Source organism: Corvus hawaiiensis, chromosome 22, assembly GCF_020740725.1.
Source record: "Corvus hawaiiensis isolate bCorHaw1 chromosome 22, bCorHaw1.pri.cur, whole genome shotgun sequence".
Lineage (NCBI taxonomy): Eukaryota > Metazoa > Chordata > Aves > Passeriformes > Corvidae > Corvus > Corvus hawaiiensis.
Genome location: NC_063234.1, coordinates 2,939,932 through 2,967,418, shown reverse-complemented (window position 1 = coordinate 2,967,418; position 27,487 = coordinate 2,939,932). Strand labels below are relative to the sequence as shown.

At 44.1% G+C, this 27,487-nt stretch overlaps 3 protein-coding genes across 6 annotated transcripts in view; 1 reads left to right on the top strand and 2 right to left on the bottom strand.

The window, feature by feature from the left end:
• Positions 1 to 10,226, bottom strand: part of PLCH2 (phospholipase C eta 2) — a 74,899-nt gene extending 64,673 nt beyond the window's left edge. Inside the window, exons 1-2 of one of the 4 annotated variants that reach the window (XM_048326572.1) lie at positions 10,092 to 10,226; positions 1,121 to 1,607 (exon numbers count right to left, since the gene is read on the bottom strand). In XM_048326572.1, the coding sequence (XP_048182529.1) occupies positions 1,121 to 1,232 (112 nt within the window). In that variant the 5' untranslated portion in view covers positions 1,233 to 1,607; positions 10,092 to 10,226. Of the gene's footprint in view, positions 1 to 1,120; positions 1,608 to 1,996; positions 2,015 to 2,096; positions 2,202 to 10,091 lie in introns of those variants that run through there. The other 3 variants (XM_048326589.1, XM_048326573.1, XM_048326574.1) reach the window with 3 other exon arrangements.
• A 3,969-nt stretch (positions 10,227 to 14,195) lies between these two features.
• On the top strand, positions 14,196 to 17,611 carry PEX10 (peroxisomal biogenesis factor 10). Its single transcript, XM_048326395.1, has 6 exons — positions 14,196 to 14,382; positions 14,592 to 14,672; positions 15,176 to 15,582; positions 16,282 to 16,457; positions 16,752 to 16,887; positions 17,181 to 17,611. The coding sequence occupies exons 1-6, from the start codon at positions 14,274 to 14,276 to the stop codon at positions 17,250 to 17,252; spliced, it is 981 nt and encodes a 326-aa protein (XP_048182352.1). The 5' UTR covers positions 14,196 to 14,273; the 3' UTR covers positions 17,253 to 17,611.
• Positions 17,612 to 19,468: 1,857 nt separating this feature from the next.
• RER1 (retention in endoplasmic reticulum sorting receptor 1) lies at positions 19,469 to 27,161 on the bottom strand. Its single transcript, XM_048326396.1, has 7 exons — positions 27,056 to 27,161; positions 23,837 to 23,922; positions 23,197 to 23,301; positions 22,222 to 22,321; positions 21,617 to 21,695; positions 21,375 to 21,510; positions 19,469 to 20,567 (listed from the first exon to the last, which is right to left on the bottom strand). The coding sequence occupies exons 2-7, from the start codon at positions 23,915 to 23,917 to the stop codon at positions 20,478 to 20,480; spliced, it is 591 nt and encodes a 196-aa protein (XP_048182353.1). The 5' UTR covers positions 23,918 to 23,922; positions 27,056 to 27,161; the 3' UTR covers positions 19,469 to 20,477.
• Positions 27,162 to 27,487: the final 326 nt, after the last annotated feature.

The window sequence follows — 27,487 nt, the reverse complement described above, 5'->3', positions numbered from 1 at the left end:
GCTTGATGGCTCTACTAGGAAAAGTAACATCAGTAAATGTGTGAGAACGATAAGAACTAGGATAAGAACAATCAATCATGGATTAATTATCACATTGACAGGCTATTTTTAATAATCCGACAATATAAATATATTCAGCTGGTAAAAAATATACTTATCAGCACAAATTGTAAGCCAACAAAAAGCGAAACTGATCTCACAATTGCTGGATATTTAACCAAAATTACAAAATTAGGTCCCATGAAAACGCAGCCAAAACTTTTAGTGCTGTCTACTTCATGATTGTAGGCAGTAAATTAAATGTATTTCAAGCAAATGAGTCCTGTGTTGAATAAATGAAGTTTTGATTTAAATATTAAGTGAAATAATCTTTTTTTAATTTATTTTAAATGCAAAAAACCCAGCCCCTCCTCCCTCAGATGTCTCCCATAGCACAAATTCATCTGCCACAGACATCAGTTACACAATTCCCTCCCTCCTACCCAATCTCCAGTCTACACTTGATGTGCACAATCACATCTGTAATCTCCAGAGCTTCCTAAGAGAAGAGCTCATTTTCCCCTGCGCGAGCTGTCAACACTGAAAAAAGAGCAACAGCCAACAATAGTCATTCTTTGAGCTCTGCACCTCCCAGCTCAGTTCAGACAACTCCGTGGCACACAGCCACAACCTGAGGCACTATAAATCCCAGTCTCATCAACTTCAAGAAAGATTTTCCAGAAGCACTGGAAAGAATCAAGGAAAAAAGTTGCAATCTCTTGACAGCCTCATCCCAGGATACTACATTTACATTTTTTACAAGTTTTACACATGAAGGTGCCTTCACATGACTGAAACCTCACAGACTGTACAAGCAAGGACAGAAGAAAGATTGATTCAAAGTTATCCTCAGCATACGGGGCAATGGTTGTTTTGGGGATTTTTTAATACACTTTACCCAAATTCTAGTCACAATACCAACCACACAGGAAAAAGGAACACACAAGCACAGTTCCTTCAAATTTAAGGAAAACTAGCAGTCCCATATGAAATCTCAATACAATAAAAGTAAATTTGGAGAAGAAAGAGTGCATTTTCAATACCAAACTATGACATGAAAGGATGGTACCCTTCCACTCACCTACTGTGAGAATGTTTGCAGAGAGGAAATGGCAGCAGTTTCCCTCATGGAGAATGGATTCTTCTCTTTGTGTCAAATCCCCTGCTAGAGATTTTGGAGAAGTCAGAGCCATCTCAAGCTTTCAGAGCAGCCTAGCAACAGTGCTTGCTCCAAGTCAAACAAAGCACTTCAGGGCAGATATCCGCAGAAAGTTTCAGTCAAGCAATGAAAATATCCAAGAAAAAGCAACAATTTCAGGATGTTGCTGGTTTGCTTGCTTTGGAAGTGCAAGTGAGTGCCTTCTCTGGAATTCCACATTCAGGAGACTGTCCTGGTTTAATTCTTCTGATACATATTCCACTCATTGAGCAACAGAATTTGTAGTATCAGTGTGGAGAAAGAACCACGGAGCTCAGTCTTGACAGGAGGGATGTGAGGGGCCTTCCCAGGAGCACAGGAGTCACAAACATTCCGTGTATCTTCCCAGTGTTTCTTGCATGTGGCTACCCTGGAGAAGACATTTTTTTTAAACAGTGGAAGTTACTTTAAGTGTTTATTGTGAGATATTTACTACAGGAACATAGTTAGGTGACGTACAATGGACTGACCTCAGCAGACAGAAGGCACCAACTCTTCCTTCCCTCACCCCAGGATTTTCCACAAACAGACAAAGCTCCATTTTTGCCAGCAGCAACTTCTCCAGAAACCAACGTACTCATGCTGGGATCAATTATTTTATACACAAACACACATAGATATAATATATACACACACACTTAACTCAGTCATTCTGCAGAGCCAGTGAATGTATCGGGTACATTCCCAAAGGACTCTGCCTGATGTTGGCTTCTACCTTCGCTTCCATCTCTAACCCTTAAAGCTCTTTGTCCCTCTTACCTTTTGTCAGCTGTCTCCATACTGTATCTCTCTGTCATTGTCTGGCATTCCCTTTCCCTCTTCTTACCCATCTTCTGCCCACTGGATACAGAAGACTCACCTTTCCAAAACTTTCAGTGGACACCTTCCTCAGAGAAAGAAGGTCAAAGAAGACTCCCTCCAAAACAGCAATCACACCAGGCAGAAACCTGGGATCCTACTTAGTGCTGGTAACTGTTTGAATCTCTGGGAGTCTCCTTCAGTTTGTAATTACAAGTTGAGCTCTGAAACATTGCCCTAACATGTTTTGTTGTGAAAGCACAGATCCAGTTTGACATTACTTTAAAGAGAGAGGGCAATGAAGCTCACTATTAATTACAGTGATTAGAAATAGAGGAGGGGGTCTGAGACATCTGTAGCAAAAAATGAGTAAGAGAATTTCCTTACAGAACATCTGCCTGTTTGAAGCTGCACCTCTCTCCTTGTCTTTAGTCCCTCATTCAGCTTCTTTGGGAAGTCACTTCCTCCCTGCCATTATCTTTTCACCAAGCCCCACCTTCTCCATTCTCTGTGCTGTCAAAAACTCCTCTGTTCAGAGGGAGCATCAGTCAGTGAAGCAACAGCCTTACGTGGAGCCAAATGCACGGCAACTTCATCTTTGGGACAGCAGTGCTTGGCAATATTAATCCTGTAAAAAATCAGTATCATTACAATCATTTGTTTCCACATTTAAATGGGAAATATCTCAAAGGGCATCCTGTGGCTCTGAAATAGTTTTGGGCATATCAAAGAGTGACATTCATTTGGCAAAGAATATCTTTATTACAGAGCACAGGTGGAGTAACTAAAACCAAAATTATAATCTTAGGGCATATTTCATAAATTGACGGGATTGAGGGGGGAGGAAAGTAATAGATTATCAAAGATACATCCTGTGCCCCCCAAATATTTATTCTTGTACATGCTGTCACCTGTCCCTGTAATTGTATCCCTTGTCATTCCCTGACATGTACATAATTAGGTAAAAGAATACAGAGCAAACATTCTGCTTTAGACTGAATAAAAGCACATCACACATTTCCATGTATTCATTTAATACATTTCATGTATTCATTTTGTGCATCCCAAAATAAATGGTTTTTTTCTTCAGGTTAATCCTTGAACTGATACCAAAAATACACTTACTTACACAGAGCTGACTTGATTTTTTTAGAACAGAACCCAAAGTAGACATTAGAAGGCATGTCAGCATTTAAATGAACTTGTCCAGGGAAAAAGCCAAAACTGCACTCAACAGCATTTCTGGAGCTGCTCAATTGCATGCTCTGGGCAGGCACTTCTACAGATGACAGGCACTGCCTCAGTTATCTGCTTTGGTCATCTGGGCAGCTCTCCTGACCACAATTTTATAGCCACTAGCCACAAAGTGCCATTTCTGGTACCTGGGCACTGAATGTTTAACCCTGGGATTAATCCAGGAAGCCACAGCTCATAGGACAGATGAAACTGTTTTAACATCAAGACAAGATCAGCCTATTATTTCCTTTGCAGAAAGCTGAACTGGTGGGTATTTACTCTGCAGACTCTCTCACCTCTTTGCTTCAGGGTTTTTTTTGAAAGGCCATTTCCGCTGTAGGAAGTTCAATCACTGTGACTCATTATACACCAAAGAACATATCCATGAGGGCGAGGAAGACTGAATGGGCACGGGTGCTCCTGCTGGTGCCAGACCAGCATCACTGCAGTGAAAGCAGATGAGCTTTACATTGATGTGGCTCGTTAAATATTTTATTGTCTTCAGTTATGTCAAATTAATGTTCTTTATGCTTTGTTATGATCTGAAAGTGAAGCTACTTTGAGGCAGCTATCTCTGAATGTCTTCACTTTCCATGCAAAAGATACTCCTCCTGCACTCACTCCCACCTTTTACAGCTTCCTACAGGTCTTCAGAGTTCCCTTCTTCTCCTCCCTATCTTCAGCATACCTGTGTTGGTAAAAAATAAAAGCCCAGCCCCTCTCCCCAAACCAATCCCCATAAATCCTACACAGCCAATAGAAAAGTATACAATGAATCCCTAAAAATACAGATTGGTGTCTCAGAACAACATTCAGGGCCCAGACTTCCTATTAAACTAAATGAAAGAAGCTTTGGCTTTCCTGGAAAATCTATTGTGAAGGTTGTATGATGGAAAATATCAGTTGCACTGTCTGGAAATACCTCACCTCTGTTACAGTAGAAAGCACTGTGGCTCTGAGAACAGCACTGCTCATTGGCAGAAGACATTAAACAGCCAAAAGAGAGCAACTGGATCTGTTCAGACCACATGAACAAGATTTAAACTGTCTGCTCAGGCTAAGAGCCCTACCTGAGTATTATTGTGTGAGGTTCTGTATTCACTTGAAAAAAAGGACTTAAAACCCTAGAGACAGGATCCATATCACTTACAGACAATAAAAGCTGTGTACACCATTAACAATTCCCTAGCCATTTTTATATCACTGTAGTATTCAAAGCTTAACCCCACAAGACCTGCTTTTGTTCAGGGAGGTTTTGTGTGGCAGCCACAGAACTCAGACAAGCTCTGATATCCTCCCAGAATAGATACACTGATACCATGGATGAAACACACAAAAACTAAGTCATCACTTAAACCTGAATAGTTTGATCAGGAAGCAGATCAATGGATAAAAGATCAAAGTGCCATCAAATGAGAGGAAAAAATTAATACTTTAAAATATTTAAATGTGAGAGCTGGGATTTGCTTTTAAGCTGTAGTGTGGTTCCAGCTGACACGCTGCTCATTTTAAGGAATGCAGCTCCATTCAGTGGGCAATTGCACGGAGATAATCTGCACGCCCAGGCACGTCAGTGCACAGCCAGAGCAGCTCCAAAGGCGAGGAGGCTGCTCCAGCCCCATGGAACAAGGGGGTGAGCCCACACCTTAGGGTGTGATCCCGAATTCTTTTTCCCAAGGGACAGAGCACACAGCCAACACTCTGCCATGCAACAGAGTCCCCTGGCAAACAACTCGGTTAAAAGCAGAAATGAAGAAAAGGCAATCAAGAGGACACCAGAATACCTTTCTGGCAGCCTGATGTTTTTTCACCTTCACCCAGAACAGAGTCATCCCACTTAAAAGGAACACTTAATATTTGTCAGCTTTTCCTCACCCGCCCCTTACAGTCTGAGCTGGAGCTGCACACGCAGGAGCCCTGCATTTTTGTTGCATGATGTAACTGCATATTCCTTATGCAAGTAAGGAGACTTATTATTAAAGCCAAATTATTTATTTCAGGTTTGTATGGACCATGTCATATGACTTGAGCATTCACTTTATGAAACAAAATGTGAAATTTTAAACAATTTCTATCTATAGGGATATACTTGTTTGTAATCCCTTTCCCTATTTATCCTGAATTGCCAAAACCCCTCTTGGTTTCACCATCATTACTTGTCCCCAGCCAGTTCCCAGACCTGTCTGAAGTGACAATGGAAACACAACAGCCTCTTGCTTCTGAAGAACATTTGCATTTTGTATTAGCAAGGGAGAACAGGCAATTTCTATTAGGAAGCAAAGGGAACTAATTAAGCAAAGCTCTAAATCTCATCCAATAGCTTGGCTCAAAAGAACTTTGAAAATAAAAGTTTCATACTCTAGACCACCAAAAACAAAAAGCCTCAGAGAAGAAATGAGGGGAGGAAGATCTCCTTGTTAGGAGACAGACAGAAAGTGAGGACTGCTGGAAAAGGTTCTGCTGCACTTGGGAATTTGTGAGTCATACTGAGGAGGAGATAGACTATGGGCTCCAGTGCCACTCGTAATCAGGAGATCTATAATTCTAGTAATGCTCATGCTGGCAGTCTTGGTCTCTCTCCAGAAGTCTGATTTTTTTAAAATTTTTTTCTTCAATTTCATCTAAATGAGCAGGAATTTCTTTTAAGAATAATGTCTTTAATCAAACTGCTTTAATTCTGTACAGCAGCTTATTGCTGCACTGATTAATCTCTTGGATATTAAGGAATAATTTATGCTGGGGGAGTTACAGAGAAGGTGGCAACTTGTGTTCCCCTTTCACAAGCCAGTGGCAAACAATCAGCTTGCTCCTGAGGATGCCTGGTAGGGCCAAATACAAGAGCCCAAGCACAGGCAGACAGACACTAAGAGAACATTGCAAACAAGAAAAACACGCTTGTGCTTGGCAACTTCAAGAGAACACTGCAGTTTTAATTTTTTTTTTTCGAAACATCCAAACCAATTTCTTAAATGAGTGAATCTCCTTCTTCATTAGCAGGAATGGGTCTGGGAACCACTCAATCCATCCTCATTTTATCAAACAGAGGGCAGTGACGTGCAGACATGGGAACTACAAGGCAGTAAGTCTTTAGGGCCTGATCCAATAAATATCAAAGTACAGCTCTGCTTCGCTCTCCACCTTATCGTGGACTTTAGTACTTGGTTAGTCAATAAATAACATTACTTCAATAACCTCATCTCAGTCTAAACTCACAGGAGGGAAAGAAGTGGGATAGGTCATTTTATACTGTAGGAGACAAAAACCTGTTGTTTAAATAGAAAATATTTCCCATAGTCCTTGCAGCAATCACACTTCATAATGCCATTATAACTCATCCCAAAGTTGTGTTTTTGAGATTCTCCTCTGCAGGCTATAGAACTTCTTCCAGGCACCTCAGTTGCAGCTGCCATTGTTTCCTCAGGCTCTATTCCTTACTCCTTTTTATTTTGTTGTTGTTTTTTAAATTAATAAAACACAAATTACATGTTTTCAGTTAAAGGCAGAGAAAACTTCCAGAAAGTCCATTCCAGCATCTAAGGGCAGTAGGAAATCCGGAATAACAAGCGGGGGGGGGGGGGGGGTGGGGGGGGGGGGTGGAGGTTGAAGGGGAGAAGTGGAAGGGAGGAGCTTCTTTTAAGTTATCTTACAGTAACTAATCCTGCAAGGAGAGCTGAGAGGAGACATCCTCTGTACACCAGATTGAACACAAAAAGTGCTACTGCAAGTTTCAAGTTTCAACATAATGGCCCTTGGCAAACACCACCTCAGGGAATGGGAACTACAGAGCTTGTGCAGCACTTTCAATCTCTCCCAGGAATGTTAACATGGAAAGCTCCTTCACCTTCCCACCAGATTTCCCTTGTCATGTCTGAGGCAACCCAGAGCTCCCTGGCAACTATTAAGATGTCAGAAGATTCTACAGGAGCCATTCCCTAATTAAATGGAAACAAGTGAGGCTGTGATGGACAATAAAAAATGCAGGGCCAGATCAGAACCAGGTATACCAAAATCAGTCTCTCAGGTTTCATGCTGTATTTGTGATGCAAATGGATCTGAAGTCCTCACTCAGGTCATGCTTGTCTTGATGTCTGCACCCAAAATTTCGCTCAGGACTGAGCAGCCTCATGTGCAGTCTGTGAGACTGCAAAGTACAGAAAAAGAGCAGGAAGGAAGCTCAGAACTTTGTCTCAGCATGTGTAAAGGTTTGTCACAGCCTGCACTGTGCAGGTACCTATCCAATGACTCTGCTGTGCACCTACGTGTGCTATGGGGAAGCGCTCCACCCCCACAAAATGACGGCAGATTAAACAATGAATAAAAAATTTGGAAATTCCCTACAGATTTAGAGTCTGTGCCCTAAGCAGTAATGTGGAGACCAGAATTCCACAGTGACTTGCAGCAAAAACTGGGCTGGGGAGTCGTACACAGTGGCTATGGATAGCTGTCCCATTGGAACAGGGCTTGGCTCATGTCATGCAGGGCCTTCCTTCTCTGCCAGCTGAGCCTGGATGCAGGGTCTGTACCTACTGCTCATGTCACAGCTGCCATCAGGAATTGTCACAAGTGATGGACACAAGGTTTGCATCATCCAGCAAGACCAACAGGAGCAGAGGTGAACTCACAAATGAGGTCGAGACAGTGGAAGTGGAAGAAGATTCAGGTATAACACTGGAGAATCTATTTCAGTAGTAAGATCAGGTCAATGTAAGCTTTTCATGGGAAGAAATGGGTAATTTTAAATCTAACTAATGCAGAACTGAGATATCTGGGTGGATGAAAATTGTGTTGCAGTAAATTCAGATGATCCTTGGGAAACTGCAAGACTATCTTTGCTGAAAAACCTCTTCAGCCTCATCCTATAACCCACTCAAATTCATTTATGCAGTCATTTTCTCAGCTCTGGACAAATTAACAAGAAAAAATTCCAGTGATATTCACAAGTATGTTGTCCCCTTTGTGCTATATTTAGGAACTGAGGGCTCTGTACCATTTATTTCAAAACCAAAGTGAGATTGTGTCGTTTTGAAACTATGGGTACATAGAAGAACCTTGCACACCACATATTTTATTGCTTTGTTGTTCCTGCAGGACCATTCACTAAGATGCTCTCAGCCACCTTGGGTAAGTATGGAGTAGCTTTTAATTCAGCTAAATTACAGAAATGATGAATGAAAACAAAAGCCTTTTCAGATAATGTAGAAGGAGTTGGCTATAAACTGGAATGTTATCCCTTTTTGCAAAGCCAGAACAAACTTGTTCTTTGGCTGAGAATGATCAAAATATGCTGCATTATAGGAGTTCATCTTGCCAATAGAGTCATTAAATATAAGACTCAGTGAGCCCTGAATGTTTCAAGATTCAGTTACATAGGTTTATATTATAAAACTGGGCATGACAGAAGCTGTTCTGGTAAAATACTGCTTATTAAATAGAAAAAGCCTATTGTTAACTGCTGTGCCATGACAAATATCTGTATCTGGTCATGGACTCTACTCTGCGTGATAAATCCTCTGTGCCCAAAGCAGACAGCCTGTAACAAGCAGTGCTCCTGCTGAAGAGCTCAGAGCCAAGTTAACGTTTCTCCCTGTCCCCCACAGCCAGTCCTGAGGCCACCAGAACACAGTAACTCTGACACCACTCAGCCTTGGCCACACTTAGATAACTCACTGTGTCCTCGGCACTCACCGGCCTTCCCTCACACCCCCGTCCTTCACTTGCACTGAACAGTTTCTCATAGCTAATCTCACTGGGCAAAAAGTAATTCTCCCCAGCACAGTTTCTACCCCCTCAGTAAGGACAAAAAAAGCTCTCTCAATAGACAAAACTTTCACCACATTCTTTTGAACAATAACTTAACTTCGAGCTCCATTCTGAACATGGCATCAATTTCGCATCTCAAATCAACCACAAATCTTAATCTACTTCTGTTTTATTTTATAAGCAACCTACCTCTACCATGAAACAAAACATGGTTCTAGAAGTTATCACCCTGAGGATTCAGGGTATTTTTAAGACCTACATCTGAACCCTGAGGCATTTGGAGCATACACAGCCCTAGCAATCCAGCCATCCTTATTATTTGCCACGTCTCTGCAAGCATTACCCACACTTTTATGCCAGGAAAGAATTGAAAATTCTTTCTCTATAGCCCAGAAGAACAAGCAAAATTTTTAAAAAAATTAAAATATTAAAAAAAAAAAAACCCAAACATGCATATCTTTTCAAAGGGTCATGCATGTCTTTCCTCTCAAATTAAGACTTGGCTGTTCAGTCACAGAATCAGCAACATTCTATTGCTAAACTGGTATTTTATTTAAATACCTGAAATTTATTTTACATCCAACCTCTCTTATCCAAGTCAGTTTTCATTTTGGCTCAGTACACCTGGGAAAGCTCAAGGCTCAGGTTAGCAGCTCAGAATGAATGCAGTCATCTTTCATATTGAAAAAGGCAGTTGTCCAGTTAGAAAAGTCTAAACTTGAATCACAAATGTGGTTTTCTTCATCCCTACAAGCTCAGAGAATCTAAAAATTTAGGACTAACAGAATTCCCAGGTTCCTGATTTTTATGAACAAGAGAAAGTATGATAAAACAAGCATTAGACATGATGTTCTTTCCATTCTCCCTCTTCCTTAAAAAAGACAAGAGGAAAAGTAGCAGCAAATTCAGTTACAGCCATAAGGCTGTGCACACTCCTGGGATAAAGTATTATAAATTTTGTTTCGAATGCCCAAGAGTGAGCAAAAGTGTTAAAAGTACACCAAAACGACTGCTGTAAGAGAAAGTAGCAAAGCAAGCCCAAAGCAAACGCCGCACTCACCTTTGTGTGTCCCGGCCGGGCAGTGCAGACGGGCTGTCCCGGCTTCTGGGCGCGGAGCGTCCAACCTTCATACCCGGGACAAACCCGGCAGGAGGGAGGGACCTGCGGAGTCGCAGCGAAATCCCGCCCCGCTTTTACATGTTGAGGGCTCTCAGCTCTCTGATCACAAAGCAGCTTTACAGCCCGTGTTCAAACAGTTCAGCTCCAGGGTAACAAGTTCAAAGTGGGAGGAGGCAAAAGGAATCGGAGGGTGGTAACAATCCCGAACAGACGTTTCGCTCCTTTTGCATCCGCAGAACCTGTTCTTCAGGTTGGAAACTGAAACATCTGCCCGGTGCCCTGTTTGAAAGCTGCGCTCCGAACCTCTTGTCTCCTAACAGGTCTGCAGAGGTAAAATCAGATTTTACGATGCACAGACAAGTAGCCTGTGGGAGGAAAAGTTAATCATTGCTGAGCACCGAGGGTTTTTACATTTTGGACTTCCGTGTGGTAATGTCGGTGAAGCAGCACGCTCCCCTGTCAGGTCTGTTAGAAGGAAAAGCAGAGAAGCATGGCATGGAAATCAAGAAACCTGGCTGGCGAAAACTTAATCAAAACACAGCAGCTACGTTTTAAGAGATAATGGCGGTTTTCTGAAGTCACCAGTATCAATCAGAATACAAAGTAGAAGAAACAGATTTTTCTGGCAGAGCATAGTGTAACAGCTAACATTATATGCATGTCTGTTTATAGCTATGTACGAATATATATATGAAAGCGTATGAAAGTAAGTTTTCTACACAAAATGGAAAGGTTTCTGGCATGCTGCACCTCCTCAGTTCAAAACACACTGACAGAACCCCCACCCTTCAAAATAACACAAAACAACTTTTAGAATATAATAAAATCCATACAATAAGTCACAATGAGCATATGCACAGAACTTACACACTTCAAGTGGTGTAACATTTGTTGGCAGAGTCCGACCTTCAGCTTTAGAAATGGTTTCCAATCTAATAATTAAGTGGTCATTAGTTGGGATTTCAGCTTTGCAAAAAAACCTCTCAAGCTCTTCTTTGGTTCCTTGACCCATAAAGTAAGAAAATCATATTTACCCACCTCAATAAAATGGCGACAAATATGTGTGGTGTTTTTACTGACAATTGAGCTGTGAGACATGTGAGATCACAGCTCTGCTTTTAAACAAAAATCAAAACACGAGAGATGGGATTGGAATTCTGAACAAAATGATCCACGGGATTGGGCAATAAATTTTAATCTTTAATATTTTTTAAATGCTACAATTTAGGGTGGCAGCTTCAAGTTTCTTATTTTATAGCAGATCCCCAATATTTAAGTGTGAAAATGTCCCATTCCAGATCCCATTTCCCGCGGGACATTTCCTTATGCAGGTGCGCCCCCTACTGCTGAGCGACATAAAATGTTCCAATGGTTTTTTCCCTAATTCCACTGATTTTACAGCTACAGAGGGAACGATCCGCAATTCCACTGATGCGATACACCCCAGCAAATAAAAATTCAGCAGCGCCTGGAGCAGGGACGGAGTGATTAAGAACGCTTGCTTATCTGTAAGATTCATCACAGCTTTACTCACCACGCACAACTTCTGATGCAGTTAAATTAGAACTTTGATGCCACAATCTGTGCACTAATAGGCTACTGAAAGAACTACAAATATCCAGTTTATTTGTGGTTATGTTTGGCCACAGGCCTTTCTTTGCTTCTGAACCACAGGGAGGAAAAAACTCACCAAGCTCTTGCTCTCACAGCACTTTCCAGTGAGTTCCTGCCATATCAGTCTGTAAATTCTTCAGGAAAACACCTACTTTAATTACTGTGAAAGTAGCTTTGTCAAATAAATTAATTAAATGCGGAACTGTTTAACTGCCCGTTCACTTTAGCGTGCTGCAAAACTGAATTTAAAACAATGTGACATTAAAATCTGCTAGGAAAAAAAAAAGTGTTTTGGCAAAAACAAATGTACCCGAGCTCAGAGTGTAAATATAAAAACCACACACACACAAACATGTATAGGCTGTAAACATTTACAGGATGCTGCTACCTTTTTAAAAACATTATCATTATTTAATTTGTTTTTAATTAAGAAAAGAAGAATTTACAGAAGTTATATTATATTCTATTTAAACAGCATTATATTTAAACCTCAGGCACAGCTGCAAGAGCCTCATGGCAGGTAGCAGGACTCTGGCTGTCTCCCTCCATCGAGAGGCCAGTGAGCTTTACGACAAGAGTCACCAGGCAGCAGTCCAGTCAATTCCTTGAATTTATCAGGAATTCTGATAAGAGTCCAAATCCCACCTGTTCCCAGTGGTTCGGCCACAAAGGAACCTCCGGCAGGCACTGAGCGACTGATGTGGGGACTCTGGCACTGAAAAAGCAGTTCTGTCACACCCCCGCAGCCTACAGCCTTTATCCCCTGGTACCAGGATTTTGGAGATGGATGCACTGACATGTTGATGTGTTTGTAGCTTTCGTGTGGAGGTGGCCTTTGTTGTTTGCCTCATGTACAGCTCGCCAGGAAACAAAGGGCAGCTTGTTCACTTTCCCCTTGTAAACAGCTCATCTTTGAAGGGATGCAACGAGGCTTTCACAGATGTTAAAGAAGCAATGACAGGACACTGAATACACCTTCCTTCTAAATTATCCCTGAGCTGCGGAAGGGCTGGAGCATTTGTACAATATTGTGGAGTGCTGCACCTGCCTGGGGAGGTGCGATTTGGTGTGTTCCTCGTGAAATGTGCTCTGCTCTGAAACATCCAAGACCTCATACTTTCACTGTTCTTACCTCCTCAGCTGTGATCCCGCTGCCCCATCCCGCTCCTTTTCCCTCCTCTTTCCACGCCCCTTCCCGCCCCTTCCCACGCCTCTCACTGTCCCTTTCCTCGCCCCTTTTCCCACCCCTCACAGCCGCTTCCCTCTCCTCACATCCCCTTCCCGCCCCTTTTCCCTCCCCACGACACCGCCTTCCCTCCCCTTCCCGCCCCTTTTCCCGCCCCTCCCGGCCCCATTTCCCAGCCTCTTCCCCTCCCCTTCCCGCCCCTCACGGCCCCATTTCCCAGCCTCTTCCCCTCCCCTTTTCCAGCCCCTCACGGCCCCATTTCCCAGCCTCTTCCCCTCCCCTCCCGCCCCTTTTCCCGCCCCTCCCGGCCCCATTTCCCAGCCTCTTCCCCTCTCCTCCCGCCCCTTTTCCCGCCCCTCCCGGCCCCATTTCCCAGCCTCTTCCCCTCCCCTTCCCGCCCTTCACGGCCCCATTTCCCAGCCTCTTCCCCTCTCCTCCCGCCCCTTTTCCCGCCCCTCCCGGCCCCATTTCCCAGCCTCTTCCCCTCCCCTTCCCGCCCCTCACGGCCCCATTTCCCAGCCTCTTCCCCTCCCCTTTTCCAGCCCCTCACGGCCCCATTTCCCAGCCTCTTCCCCTCCCCTCCCGCCCCTTTTCCCGCCCCTCCCGGCCCCATTTCCCAGCCTCTTCCCCTCTCCTCCCGCCCCTTTTCCCGCCCCTCCCGGCCCCATTTCCCAGCCTCTTCCCCTCCCCTTCCCGCCCTTCACGGCCCCATTTCCCAGCCTCTTCCCCTCTCCTCCCGCCCCTTTTCCCGCCCCTCCCGGCCCCATTTCCCAGCCTCTTCCCCTCCCCTTCCCGCCCCTCACGGCCCCATTTCCCAGCCTCTTCCCCTCCCCTTTTCCAGCCCCTCACGGCCCCATTTCCCAGCCTCTTCCCCTCCCCTCCCGCCCCTTTTCCCGCCCCTCCCGGCCCCATTTCCCAGCCTCTTCCCCTCTCCTCCCGCCCCTTTTCCCGCCCCTCCCGGCCCCATTTCCCAGCCTCTTCCCCTCCCCTTCCCGCCCTTCACGGCCCCATTTCCCAGCCTCTTCCCCTCTCCTCCCGCCCCTTTTCCCGCCCCTCCCGGCCCCATTTCCCAGCCTCTTCCCCTCCCCTTCCCGCCCCTCACGGCCCCATTTCCCAGCCTCTTCCCCTCTCCTCCCGCCCCTTTTCCCGCCCCTCACGGCCCCTCAGGGCGGGGAAGGCGTTCCCGGCCCCTTCGCGCGGCCCCGCCCCTTTTCCCGCCCCGCACTGACGGGGTATCCCTGCGCGGGCGGCGGGTGCTCCGCCGCTGCCGGGGCCGCAGCTCCTCCGCGCGGCTCCTCAGGGCCCATGTCCGTCCGCCCGCCATGGCGGCGGCGGCGGGCCCGGCGCGGCTGGTGCGCTGCGGGCAGAAGGACGAGCTGTACCGGGCCGGGCTGCGCAGCGGGGCCGGCACCGCGCTGCGGGGGCTGGCGGGTAATGCCTGCGGGGGGGGGTTGGATCCACCCCGAGCCCTCCCGGGTGTTCCAGGATCCGCCGGCACAGCGGGGCCCCCCGGCCCGCGGCTCTGCATGGGGGTCGGAGGGGGCGAGGGGGCTGGTGGCGTGTCCGGGAGGAATTCCCCGGGAAGGGCTCGGGTGAGCACGGATTTGGTGTAACGTGACAGCCGCGCCCCCGTCCCGCAGGTGCCCGGCCGTGGCTGGAGTGGAGGAGGGAGGTGGAGCTGCTCTCCGATGTGGCCTATTTCGTGCTGACCACGCTGTCAGGTAACGTCCGGAAAACTTCTCTGTCATTTTTTAATCGTTGTTTATCATTTCTCCCAACATCTGAAAGCTGAGGGGCCAGTCCCGCGGCTGCTGTGCTGGTGATCACCACCTGAGACTGCCCAACAGCAGTTCTCTTTAGCATGCAGGGTGGTTTGGTTTGGATAAATGCCTTCTGGTAAATCTGAAACCACGAAAGTGTCGGAGTTGGGTTCAAATGCACTTTATCAACACAGATAGATGTTCTTCTAAAAGCAATTTTTAAAAAAAAGCAGGAATGTATGACATCATGAAAAGTACCCCTGCTTTAAGCCTGAAACTGTTGCAGCAGATACTGGATGCCACCGTGGTGCTCATCCTAATTCAATGCAAAAAAAATGGGCTGTTTCTGAAACTGCAAAGCCTGATGAGTTGTGGCCTGAACAGCCTGTCCCCACTGCTCACCACATCCAGAACGATCCTCCAGCTGCCCTCTGACCCTGTTTTCTGTTGAAAATATTGTTTAGGTTATCAGACTCTGGGAGAAGAGTATGTGAACATCATTCAGGTTGACCCAAGCAAGAAGAAGGTGCCTTCTTTCCTTCGACGGGCCCTCTTCATTTCCCTGCACACCGTGGTACCTTACTGCCTGGAAAAGGCACTGCTGCACCTGGAACACGAGCTGCAGATGGAGGCTGAGGAATCCAGGACTCCAGAGAACCCCCCTGCACCTGGCTTTCCCAGCAGGACCTTAATTCGCAGCTGGATTCGGAAGCAGGTTGGGGAGCTCACGGAGCAGCAGAAGAAAACAGCCTCCCAAGTTGTGTATGTCCTTAAACAATCCATCCCTCTGCTGCACCGGCTCCACCTGGCAGTGTTCTACATCCAGGGCATGTTCTATCACCTGTCCAAAAGGATCACAGGGATCTCATACGTAAGTGGTTTTGTTTGAAGATGTGTCCACTGCAGAATTTTGACCTCTTCTGGGGTGCCATATGTGTAAATGGGATAAGGAATTTGGCTGTGGCCGATTATACAAGCAGAGCAGAGGGGTGAGAGGCAAGGTTTTGCATTATGTGAGAGGTAATGAGTTCCTGCAGTCAAGAGGCTACAGGTAATTAACATGAATGCAGTGTCAGAAGTTAATACCCCTGTGTAACTTCAGCCTGTCTGCCACAAATACACTAAAAGTGAAAGGTGACTTGATAAATCCATGGGAAATACTGTTTTGACCAATACCTAGTACACATTTAGATACCACTTTTCTGTATAAAGAGCTTAATTTTGTATTTTTAAAAAAAACCATCAGTCACTGGCCTAGAAATTTGTGTAGACACAGAGTTCCTCAACAATTCCAAACATCAGTGTGGGAAAGAGGTGTCCGACTATCTACTCAGAGATGCGTAAGGAAACCAAACCAATTAAAGCTGCAATTTTTATGGGCAGAGAGCAGCTAAGTCCAGCCTGACTCAAGATAGTTACACCTCCCAAGAGGCAGCTGGTCGAGAAGTCCTAAAATGTCAATTTTTTGCACACAGTGATAATCCCAAATCAAGTTTATTGAAGGTGGGGAGAGGGAGAACAGTTTCATAAAACTGCAGTAACAAAATGTGTATTTCTGTGAATTCTGTAGCTGCATTTTGGAGGGCTGCAAGGAGAAGATCAGAGTATCCGATCAAGTTACAAGTTTCTTGGAATAATTTCACTCTTCCACCTTCTGCTGACCATTGGAGTTCAGATGTACAGCTTCAAACAGAAGCAGAGAGCAAGGCAGGAGTGGAGGCTGCACCGCAACCTCGCTCACCAGAAGTAAGAGGTGGTTCTTACTTCCTAGGAAAGAGGTGGGAATGTCATAGCTGTCATGAACAGGGACAACACAGGAGTAATTTAGATTACAACCTGATGTAATGTACCATTTAATTAATTAGCAAAACTAATTCCTCACTGGTTTGTGCATCTCTTGGATTTCATGCTTTGGTGTTTTTGAGATCTTCATGAAAAGGCTTGATACTTGAGCACAGGGTTTATTTCAGGATGGTGTTATCAAGTATTTCTTACAGCCAGGGTAAGTGCAATTAACCCAACTGTGCCTGTGTTAATTAGAAGCACGAGCAAGGAGCCAGCTCCCGGGCGCCAGTCGCGCTGCACGCTGTGCCTGGAGGAGCGGAGGCACAGCACAGCCACCCCCTGCGGGCACCTGTTCTGCTGGGAGTGCATCACTGCCTGGTGCAACACCAGGGTGAGTACACAGCACATGCACACTGCAAAGGGCCCCTCAGCCTGGCTGCTAATGACCTGTGTCTCACTAAGGCACCCAGAGCTGAGCAGCACCCATGCAGTTGTTGAAATACAGTAACTGACATTACACAGGTGAGGTCAGTAAGGTGAGCACTTTAAACCGGGCCGGCTCAGGTGAGCTTGTACCACAGTTGGGACTGAAAAATTCTTTTCTGAAAGTAGCTAAGCAGTTGTATTTGGATTTTTTTAAACTTTTAAACAGAACTATTCAGTACGTCTCTTTTCTTTCTGTAGGCAGAATGTCCACTGTGCAGAGAGAAGTTTCATCCTCAGAAACTGATCTACCTACGGCACTACCAAATGTAAAGGAAAAACCTCCTGGCTCCTGACAAGGGCCTCAGCTCATACTCTCATACTTGTCCTACAGCTTGGGCTGGTCCAAGAAGAGGCTTTATTAAACTGGAAACTGCCTGTGCAAGGTGGCACTACATTCCTGTATGACGGAATAAAGCTATTTCTGCTTCTACCCTTCTGTCTCTTCTGATGTAGCCCTTGACCATATTAAAAATGGGTTTCTAAAACATGTTTAACACAAGCTTAATAGTTTTCTTCATTTTGGAAAATGGAAAACTTAAATTCTCATTCTCAAAATACAAATGTAGATAATGAGTCCTCCACCCTTCTGTAACATCCTTAAGGTATTAATAAAATTCTGTGATTTAAGAGTCCCTTTCTCCTTTTTAACATAGTAATGTCCATGCTGTGGACTTCAGTGGCAAAGAACAGAAGCTGTACACAAAGCCTGAGTTTAAGTGCAGTGGAAGTTCTGGTTATAAATGCCATGTGCCATTGTGTTAGCAATAAAGCAGGGTTCTGTGATTTGACAAACTGAAATCTGCTTAGATCAACAGAAGCAATAAATGCAAAGCCCCAGTAATGCAGATTGTGCACACTAATGAAGACTCAGTTTCCAAATTCAGGTTTTTCCATCACTATTAGCAATGGAGACTGCAGCAGGTATTCCAGATATTAGGGCTGTAGCTACATAACAAGTGGTATTTTCCAAAGCCCAGGGGTGTTACCAATATCCCTGAAGCACACGGGAAAAGACTGTTAGTTGTTAACATACCTTGTCATTCTTGAACGATAGAAGATGCAGAAAATTGATTTATTTTTATTTTCCAAGTACAGGTAGGGAGAAGAACCCAGGTGATCCAGCCTGTGCATCATGAGTTACAGTTTCCACAAATCTTTCACAAATGGCACTGAATGTGGACTCAGGCAGGGCCGGGTGTGCTGCACTAAAAGCACTTTTAACATGGGTATTTGAGCTGCAGAGATCCTGGTTATCCAGCTAATAATTAAATCTCCAACTTTTATCATAAAAACCCAGTAAATTTAGTTTAACTGTTCACTGTATCTATAAATGGAACAAAAATAGCTGCTGGTAACTATGTAAACCCTTCATCATCATTTACAGAAGTGATACCATCCCTTCTCACACCAGAAAATTTTCAGGCATCCCTCACCTATTTAAAACTGTCAAGGCAACAGTGGAAGAAAAAAAACCCGTATCACAAATCAGAACAGGACTACTTAATGAGATCACTGCCTCAGCTCCTTCCCGAGAAAATAGTAAGGAAAAACATTTTGTTGCACAAAAAGACAGGAAGGAGGTGGTGACTGGAAGTGTTTTTGAAGCTGTCAAGCCAAGTTTTTCAGGCATTCTTTAAGTGGAATTAATTTTTAACATTTAAGTGATACAGCAGAACAAAGTTTAACAAAATGCCATCGGACTTGCCCAGCCATGGTAGGCTGAGATTCAACTGGGGAACTGTACTGTTGGCCAAGCAGCACCTACAACCCATGTTTGAAAACTTAATCCCACTGGATGCAGGGCATCTGCCTTCCCAAAAGGAAGGCATGAATCTAAACTTGCCTAAACTAAACCTCAAAATAAAGTTTAGGTAAAAATGTCAGATTTGCAATGGATGTCATTAACACTCTGTTTAGTAGGAGTCATCCCAGTTGGTAATTTTAGTATTAATGACACATTTTTCTCCCTGATTCGTCCATATTCAGAAACTCCAGCAAGCCTAAAAACACCTTCTCCAAGTCAAGGCTTTCAGATTTTGAGGCAACAAACCACGAACATCCACGACTGGTACTTTTATAATGCCCATTCTGGACACTGTCTCCCTAATTTTAAGTGCTTACACTCCTGGTTTCCACACTGCTAATAAAACAAACACATGCAAACAAACAAAAAGCCACAGGTCAACGTGAGCTAAAACTACCTGTCATTTTCCCAGGATTACTGAATTCCAGAGCTCCACAAATCCTTCATTTGACAAGATCAGAGGAAAAGGTACCTACATACATTTTCCAATTAGTTGTCTGCTGAAGCTGCTGAATTCCATTCAGAATCTTCCGAGACCTAATCTTTTCCTACCTTCTTCAAGTGAATGCTCCCTGAAGAGTTGAAAAAGGCATATCATGAAGGTAAATTGAGGGCAACCATTATTGAAAAGGAGTCATAAATACTGTTAGATTAAGAGATGGATATAAAGATAGAGAACAAGTAAAGGGGAACACTGTCTTTTAATAAATTTTGGAATTAAAAAGTCACTTAATAAAACTGCAGTTGTATCACATGAAAAAATTTACATGCAGGTCATTTATCTCTCTTTTTTTTTCCCCCCCATAAAAAAAGAAAATCTGTGTTAAAACCCCCACCACTGTCTGTTCTGGCCAGTTTGGGTACGTCCTGTGGGGCTGCATGAAGTCAGCTTCAATTACTCAAGAAACCATTAAGTATGAAAGAAACTCCAACTAATAACAATTAAAATATATATTTTTATAATTCCAGGTCCTTGAAGGAAATTGTGATAGAGTTTGAACAAAGTTCTGAGTCATCACACGAAGGAGCCCAATTTTAGCATCTGCTGGGAGATGAAACAGTGAAACTGGCATTAAAACCCAACACAAACGAGTTGCTTTAGAAGCTAAATGAGTATTTTTACCCTACTGCAAGCCCCATAATTTAGTAATTTCTTATTCCTATCTATATTTGTTTGGTTATAACTCAGTAATACCATGCATTTAGGAAACTGGCTTAAATTCTGCATCTAATTTAGGTCTACTGAATTTTGCTATGAAAACAGCACACGGCCATGAAGCAGAAAACAGCATCACGTGTGCCAGCTTACACTTTCCTCCACAGATGTGCACAGCACTTCAGGGTGATGTTGAGCAGGAGAACTATGTAAAAATATCCAACTCTAGGCCATTAACCTCTCCAGTGCAACGGATCTTGAAAGGAATACATTATCCCAAATCCATGGGATTATCCAAAGTTTCTCCAACTTCTTACAAAAGAGAATAAACTCAATGCAATTTGGTTAGAATGCCAGTTTCCTCGAGAAACTGATATTTCAGATAAAAATAGCGAGATCCTCATAAAATGAAAATTCAACTGCTTTGTCACCACTCTGTTAATCATTTTTATGAAGAAAAAAGGCATTGTTACAATGGCTCAAAATCGTTCCTTTAGTGAGCAGTAGAATTGGTCAACAGGTTGATTGCTTCTTCCTAGCTAGCAAAGGTCTTCCCCACATCCTCTTTCCCTTTGTATTTCCTCTTGCCATGTGTGAAGGGTATATATCTGTACTTTATCATGTGCTGCAAAGAGAAAACAGCAGTTGTTGAGGCAAGAAACTGAGGTAGTATTTAGGAAAAATGCTTTAAAATACACATGAAAAATTACTAAGTCCTCTAGAAAGGGAGTTCTTAGTAAAGGTAATGAAATAGCTAATCCTACAGCAGTTTAAATCTAAATAGGACTATGAGAGCAGTTTTATAAACATCAAATTTGGCTTTACCCAACAATTTGGACACTATAGGGAAGGTTACTGATTGGGGAACCACGGGAAACTTCCAGAGCACAGAGGTACTAATTCTTTACTACCCTTTCATCTTTAATTTACCACTTCAAATCACAGTACACCTGTCCAAAATTCTGAAGGTCTGGGAAAAAAATTAGTTATTTTTTTAAAAAGCCAACAAACCATAAGTAATTTGTTAAAATGGTCTGAATCAATTCTCTGTGTTCTTTCCCTTTTCCCCATCTACTTTCTCACATCACCTTGTGAGAACTTCCCTTTTCACCCACCAGAGATGGTTCAACACCTCTGCATCCAAAATAGCCACAGGAAGTGGATGAGAACCTGCATAAAACCCTGATACTGCACTCTGAAGTCAAAACCTTTCGAAAGCAAGAATAGAAGTTTTGTAAAATCTGCTCAACACCGTAAACATGCCCCACTTGAAGAACTAATGTTCAAAGAATTAGTTACTGAAGTTCCTCCAGTAAACCAAGTGTGTGCAGCACATTTAACCTCTGAAGGGCTCCACTGAATGGCCAGTTTGGAGCAGTGCTGTAAATCCTGACATCACAAATGCTACTCTCTGTTCTTGCCAAGATCTCACCTTGATTTGCCTCTTCATAGTGATACAAAATAGCATAATGAAGTACATCACAAGGATTGGCCAAAACACAGGAACGTTGAAAGCCTCAAAGAATGTACAAGCCATAGCAACCAGGATTCCTTTAGTGGCAGAATGCCTGAAAAACAATAGTAACAATTAATCCTTCAAGCCCAGCTACCACTAATGTCATGCAGATATTTATATTTTTCAAAAACACAACACAGGCAGATGGATGCACTCACCAGAATTTGAATTCTGGGAGCCTTCTAATGAAAGGCCGAAATTCTTCATTTTGCCTTGTAGGTAAGGAAGGACCATCATCTAAAAATAACAGAAAAGAAACCAAACCACAAACCTCCTCACAGTAGTTTTTTTACACTATTCAGATTCCAGATTCTTTTTACTTTCTATTTTAAGAAAAAAAAAAAAAAAAATCACAAAACAAAACCACGCCCAATTTCCATTGTTACACACAGATCCCAGTTAGAGTTGCTGGTTTAATGTAAGTTCACATAGATTCTTTAAAAGGAACTTAACACAGATTCCTTTAAAGAAAATAGGGAATAGGAATGCCAGGTCACTTGAGTGACCATGGGGAGAGCTTAAGTCACATAAACCTCCTTTCAAAACACAGAAAACTAATACAATATGGACTATACTCAAGTCCCATGAAAAAAGGACAAATTTTATAGCAACTTCTGATGTCAACTTGCATAGATATTTTTCAGGTCTAAGAAATACAATATAATGCTAAAGTCACATTATCTTTACACTATTGTATCAGACAAAAGGAGCTGGAAGTTTGACCAACTTTAAAATGATGGAAAAAAGGAACTTTTCCTCATACCTGAATCTTCCATTAGAGAGGGGTCTACCTTTGGCGACAGGAAAGCTATGAAGAGGTTGAGGTGGTAGATTCCCAAGGCATATGTCACAATGTACCAACCCTGCACAGGAAGGAAGAGACAAGGGTAAAATCCTCCTGAAAATCATTTTCTGATACTGATTTTTTAACAAGATTAAACAATCTGGGTTTATTGCTTCCGCGAGAAGCTTCTCTATGTCCTCACATTGACTGAAAGGTTTCTGGGCTTGTAAAAGTATCAGGAATTCTCACTGATCAAAACAAGTCTTAGAACATGACAGGAGAGCAAATTCCTCGTGTAGTGACAGATTGAACACAAAACCTTGGTCTGGCATCCAGGTTCTCTATGTTCAAGATGTGGGCTTAGAAAGTAATAAAGAGCATAAAACCATCCCTTTTTATATCATCTTTGCAGCATTCAGTCTCTGAAACTTTCCTAGTACTATGACCTGTAAAGGTTTCACATTTTATAATCTTCAGGTTTAGGGAATAACAGTTCCCAAGTTCCTAACTGAACTGCAGACTGGCATGGAGCAGAAACATCTGATTAGTGGGGAAATGGTCTGCCGGGCCTGCAGGGAGAGAAACGCTGACAAAGCCATTCTTTATGGTTTGCATTTTAGAAAGGAACCCCTGGCTCTGTGCATGTTGTTACACACCTCGAATATAAAAGTAAAAACTTAATTACAAGAGTTTTCAGAGATTTATTTTGTGATTTCAGATTGCCATCAGAGGAATATCCTTGAGTATTCACACATATTTTCTCTCTGCAGCAGGAATTTCTACACCCACAGGATGTGTTCTCTCCTCAGACTACACAATTTACCTTCTGCCATGTCCTGAACGATACCACACGTGATTCTAAAGTAACAGCACACTTCAGAAACACTCTTAAAATCAAAATTAGACCAACAATAATATCTGGAACTACTTCAGCACCAAATCCAGGTCTCTTACCTGCAGTAAATAAACTCTAATCATGTAGATAAAGCTCAGCCCCAACGTTACAATCCATCGCACTGCGGTGTAGGGGGTGGATTTGTCTAACCAGGACTGGTAGATCTAGGAGGAAACACAAAGTGCACAGCTGTAAAATACTTGATGCACAATGGATAAAGCTTTTTTGAGGGTAGTATGAGCAAAAGGAAGCACTTGGGAGGAATATTTTGGGGAAGAGAATAACATGAAACATTTTTATTCTTTACTACAAATAAATTACACAGAACTATACTTACAAGCTTCTATATTTTACAAAGGCAAGAAAAAAATGTAATGCTTGGGGCATTATAAAGCAATTTAAATGTTCTGTATTTTATGCAAGTTGTTTTCCTTATAATGAATTTTAAATGAAATCTGAACTCACTCCTCATTTTTGACAGTAACAACATCTATTTCCACTGTTCAATGTCATATATATGCCATTTAAATATTCCAGTAAGCCATTCATTATAGATATTTATCTATTTTAAAAGGCTTCAAAAGAAATCTTTTGTATAGATTTCAGCATTTCAACAACCCATCCAACAAGCAGCGAGTTCGAGAAGCTGCAGTGAGATCTGCTTCTAAAGGAGTCAGAAAAATCCTTCACAAAACCAACCTGTCCAAGTCTTGAGAAAAATCTATAGACCACAGAAGGTTTTCCATGCACAGACTCCCCGATGCTGTCCCCTTCTGACATGGTGGCTGTGGAAACAAAACATGGGACAAGGGAACATTGAAATCCAAAATCTAAGCTCAGAGCACAGTCTCTGAGCCACCATTTGCATACAATATTCTTTTGGCTCATCCTGCTTGAAACAAATTATTCTGAATGAAGTATTCTCAAAGAGAGGACATTTATGCCAAAATGAATGAAAATTCCTTGTCCAAGAAAGCAAAGAACAGGGTATTTTACAAAGACGAGACAGGATCCAGGCCATTTTGGGGAAGGAAATAAAGAAGTCCATAAAGAAATTCAAGATGAGCCCAGTTGAACACTGTCACCTTACTAAGACACAGGCTGAGGTACAACCCCTAAGCAGTGAGACTGCAGCACCTCTCTCCTGCCACCTCAGCCTCCAAAGGAAAGAACAAAACCAGAGTAAATATATTTTTTTCAAAAGCTGCTTAGGATTTTAAATACTGAGTAACTACATAGTAAAGAAGTAAGTTCAGGACTCTGAACACCAGTGGTTTCAGACTCTGCCAGAGCACCAAACCCAAAATGCTGCCCACGCTGGAATCATTCAATGAGTTTCTCTGTCTCTTGAACACCAAGAGCTGAGCAGTGACAGGAAAGTTTTATGCAAGAGCAAAACTGTCCAGTCAAAGGGCCAAGAGCCTGAACTCAAATTAAAAAATTACCCAAGGGAGTTATTTTTCAGTTCATGCTTCTGCTACCAACTGAAGAGCTTTATTTTTCTTATCAGTTAAGCTTAACTGAGTTTTACAACTCACTTCAAGATAGAAGCCAAATAAAGTGGATCCTAAGCAGAAACATTTTGCCACATCACCAAGAGCAATCCCTGGCATTACTTCCTGGAATCCTCATCTGTGGGTGGGACTACGTAACTCTGGGATACTGGGAGTACATTCAGCCCTACTCAAGAGCCTCAGAGGATAACAAATCTATATGAAACATTCCTAAATTAAAAAGAAAAAAGTAAAGAGTCTTAGATGCTGCAATACAGTGACTGCTGCAGAAAATTTAAGACCAAGGACAATTTGAGGAGGCACAAAACCTTAAAGCTGTGCATTTTTTCTGTAAATATCTGAAAACTATGTCCTATTGAATAATCAGAAAGTAGAAAAAAGGAGCCCTGTTACACTTCAAAAGGTAAGGAGACTCATTAGGAGGCTTCAGGAGCTGAGTCCATTTTATTCAAGCTATAGCTAAAAGAAAAGAATAGAGTAGAAAGTCATACAATACACAGACTTTACAATTACAGGCAAAAAGAAGTAATTATTCTTCTCCCCATTCTTGGCAGGGCAGAAATTATTCAGAATTCTCAGCTGAGCATAATTTTGTGCTTTATTTTGTGGGGTTTTTTAAAATGTCCCAAAGTATAAAGCTGTAACAGAAAGTTATTCAACTAATTAGAATCACAGAATAACTTACCAGAGATCAATGAAAACTCTCATAGTCTCAAAATTAATTCTACAGATACATTCACAGCAAATATGGGCTACAGGCAGACCTTACATGACAATCTTGTGAATTACCTGTGCAGAGCAAGGGGAACATCATGTGTGTGAGGCTACTGAAGGCTTTATGTTGGAGCAGGGATCTTGCTTGGTGTAAAACATTACATTATATGTGATTACGTACGATTTTTTATCATGCACGCAGCTCTTCCAGAGCAGACCAAGAAATACAACACTTCTGCTGAGGAGAAACCTTTCTGGGGCTCAGTTTAATAACAAGACACAGCCTAGAATTTAAGATAATATTTCCTCTCACATTAAAACTTTGCTGAAGGAACATCCGTAATGAAAAATTACCAAGAGCAGGAGTGTTTGGCACCGCTCTGAGGGCAGTTTGCAGTTAAGAACCCTGGGCAGTATTGGTTTAAGGGAATAATTAAACCTAGACCGTTGCAATCCCTCTTTCATAATCATGGAACCACAGAATAGTTTGGGTTGGGAGAGACCTTAAACCCCATCCAGTCCCACCCCTGCCATGGGCAGGGACACCTTCCACTATCCCAGGCTGCTCCAAGCCCCGTCCAACCTGGCCTTGGACACTGCCAGGGATCCAGGGCCTCCCCACCCTCACAGAGAACAATTCCTTCCCAATATCCCATCTAACCCTGCCCTCTGGCAGTTTTAAGCCATTCCCCCTTGTCCTGTGACTCCAGGCCCTTGTGAAAAGTCTCTCTCCATCTGTCTTCTAAACGTAACATCAGATTCACTGTTCAGCACAAGGAGCTGTGCCCACCCTCCAGCCACTTCACCACGGCCAACACTCAGCCAGACACACACAGATTAACACAACCAACGAGGGAACAGTTCGCTACCAGCAGAACCAAGGCTCCTACTAAAACCAAACCATATTACAGCAGTTTTCTCTGCTGCAAACACCACGTAAGCAAAAGCATGGCCTTAACAATTATGTTTGTCCCCGCAATTGTTACGGTAATTTCATTACAAACACCACTGATCGCGGAATTCTGAACAGCAGAACCTCGGGCAGTAAATATTTACTTTAAGCCTCACATCATCACGCAGAGGTACAGAATTTGAGGACAACTCTGCTCACGATACAGATTTTTCTTAAATGTAAAATGTAAGTGAAGCAGGTAACTAGCAAGAACACATTATTCATTCAAATTACCTTATCTCATAGAGGAAATGGTTTTGAAGAGCAACACACTAAGGTGACTTATTAAGAACTAAGTGAATGGACAACCACAGGGGGAAAAACCACTGGTCACACAGACTGGCTTTTTACACTAAAAAAGGCAGTGTTTAATTTTATCCATTGCAGCAGCAGCTGAGCAGCACCTGCGCTTCTCGTTTGTGCCCGCAAGCGGGGACTTCCCCTTGCCCGGGCACTGCTCAGCCCCGGCGCGGCGGGACACCAGGTACAATGAACGGGGAGGAGCTGCGCTGCCTCGGCACGGAGCGGAGCGAGGCGGGGCCGGCTGAGGGGGCACACGAGCCCCGGGAGGCCCCGGCTGCAGCGCCGAGCCCGCAGCAGCCCCCGCGCTCCCGGAGCAGCCGCTCGCGCCGGGCCCCCGCCCGCCCGCGGGTGTCAGCGCCGCGCCCGGCGGCCCGGAGGCGCAGTGCCCGCTCCCGCTCCCACCCCGCGCTGGCCCCGGTCGGTCCCGGTACTCACAGGCGACCGGACCGGTCCTGCCTTCCGCTCCCGCCCCTCCACAGACAATATGGCGACAGCACCGGCTCCACTTCCGCTTCCGGGGCTCCGGGGCGGGGCACAGCCCCCGTGCTGCCCCGCTATTGGCCCCCGGCGGAGCGGGAGGGGCCGCGGCGCCGGGCGGGGCGGGGGGAGGTGCGCGCCGTTCGTGAGGGGGGACGGGGAGCGGGCGGGACGGTAGAGATGGAGAGGAGGGAGGGGCGTGTGTGGCCTGTGGGGCGGGACGGGGATAGGCCGGTACCGGCGGGGACCGAGCGCAGGGCAGGACACGGCGCGAGCCGCTGGACGGGCCCGCCCTGCTACCCTGAGGGGGGCGCGCGGCCCCGCCCCCCCGCCCGCGCACCCAATGGGAGCAGCCGCTGAGGGCGGGCGCGGGCGCGCGGCCAATGGCGG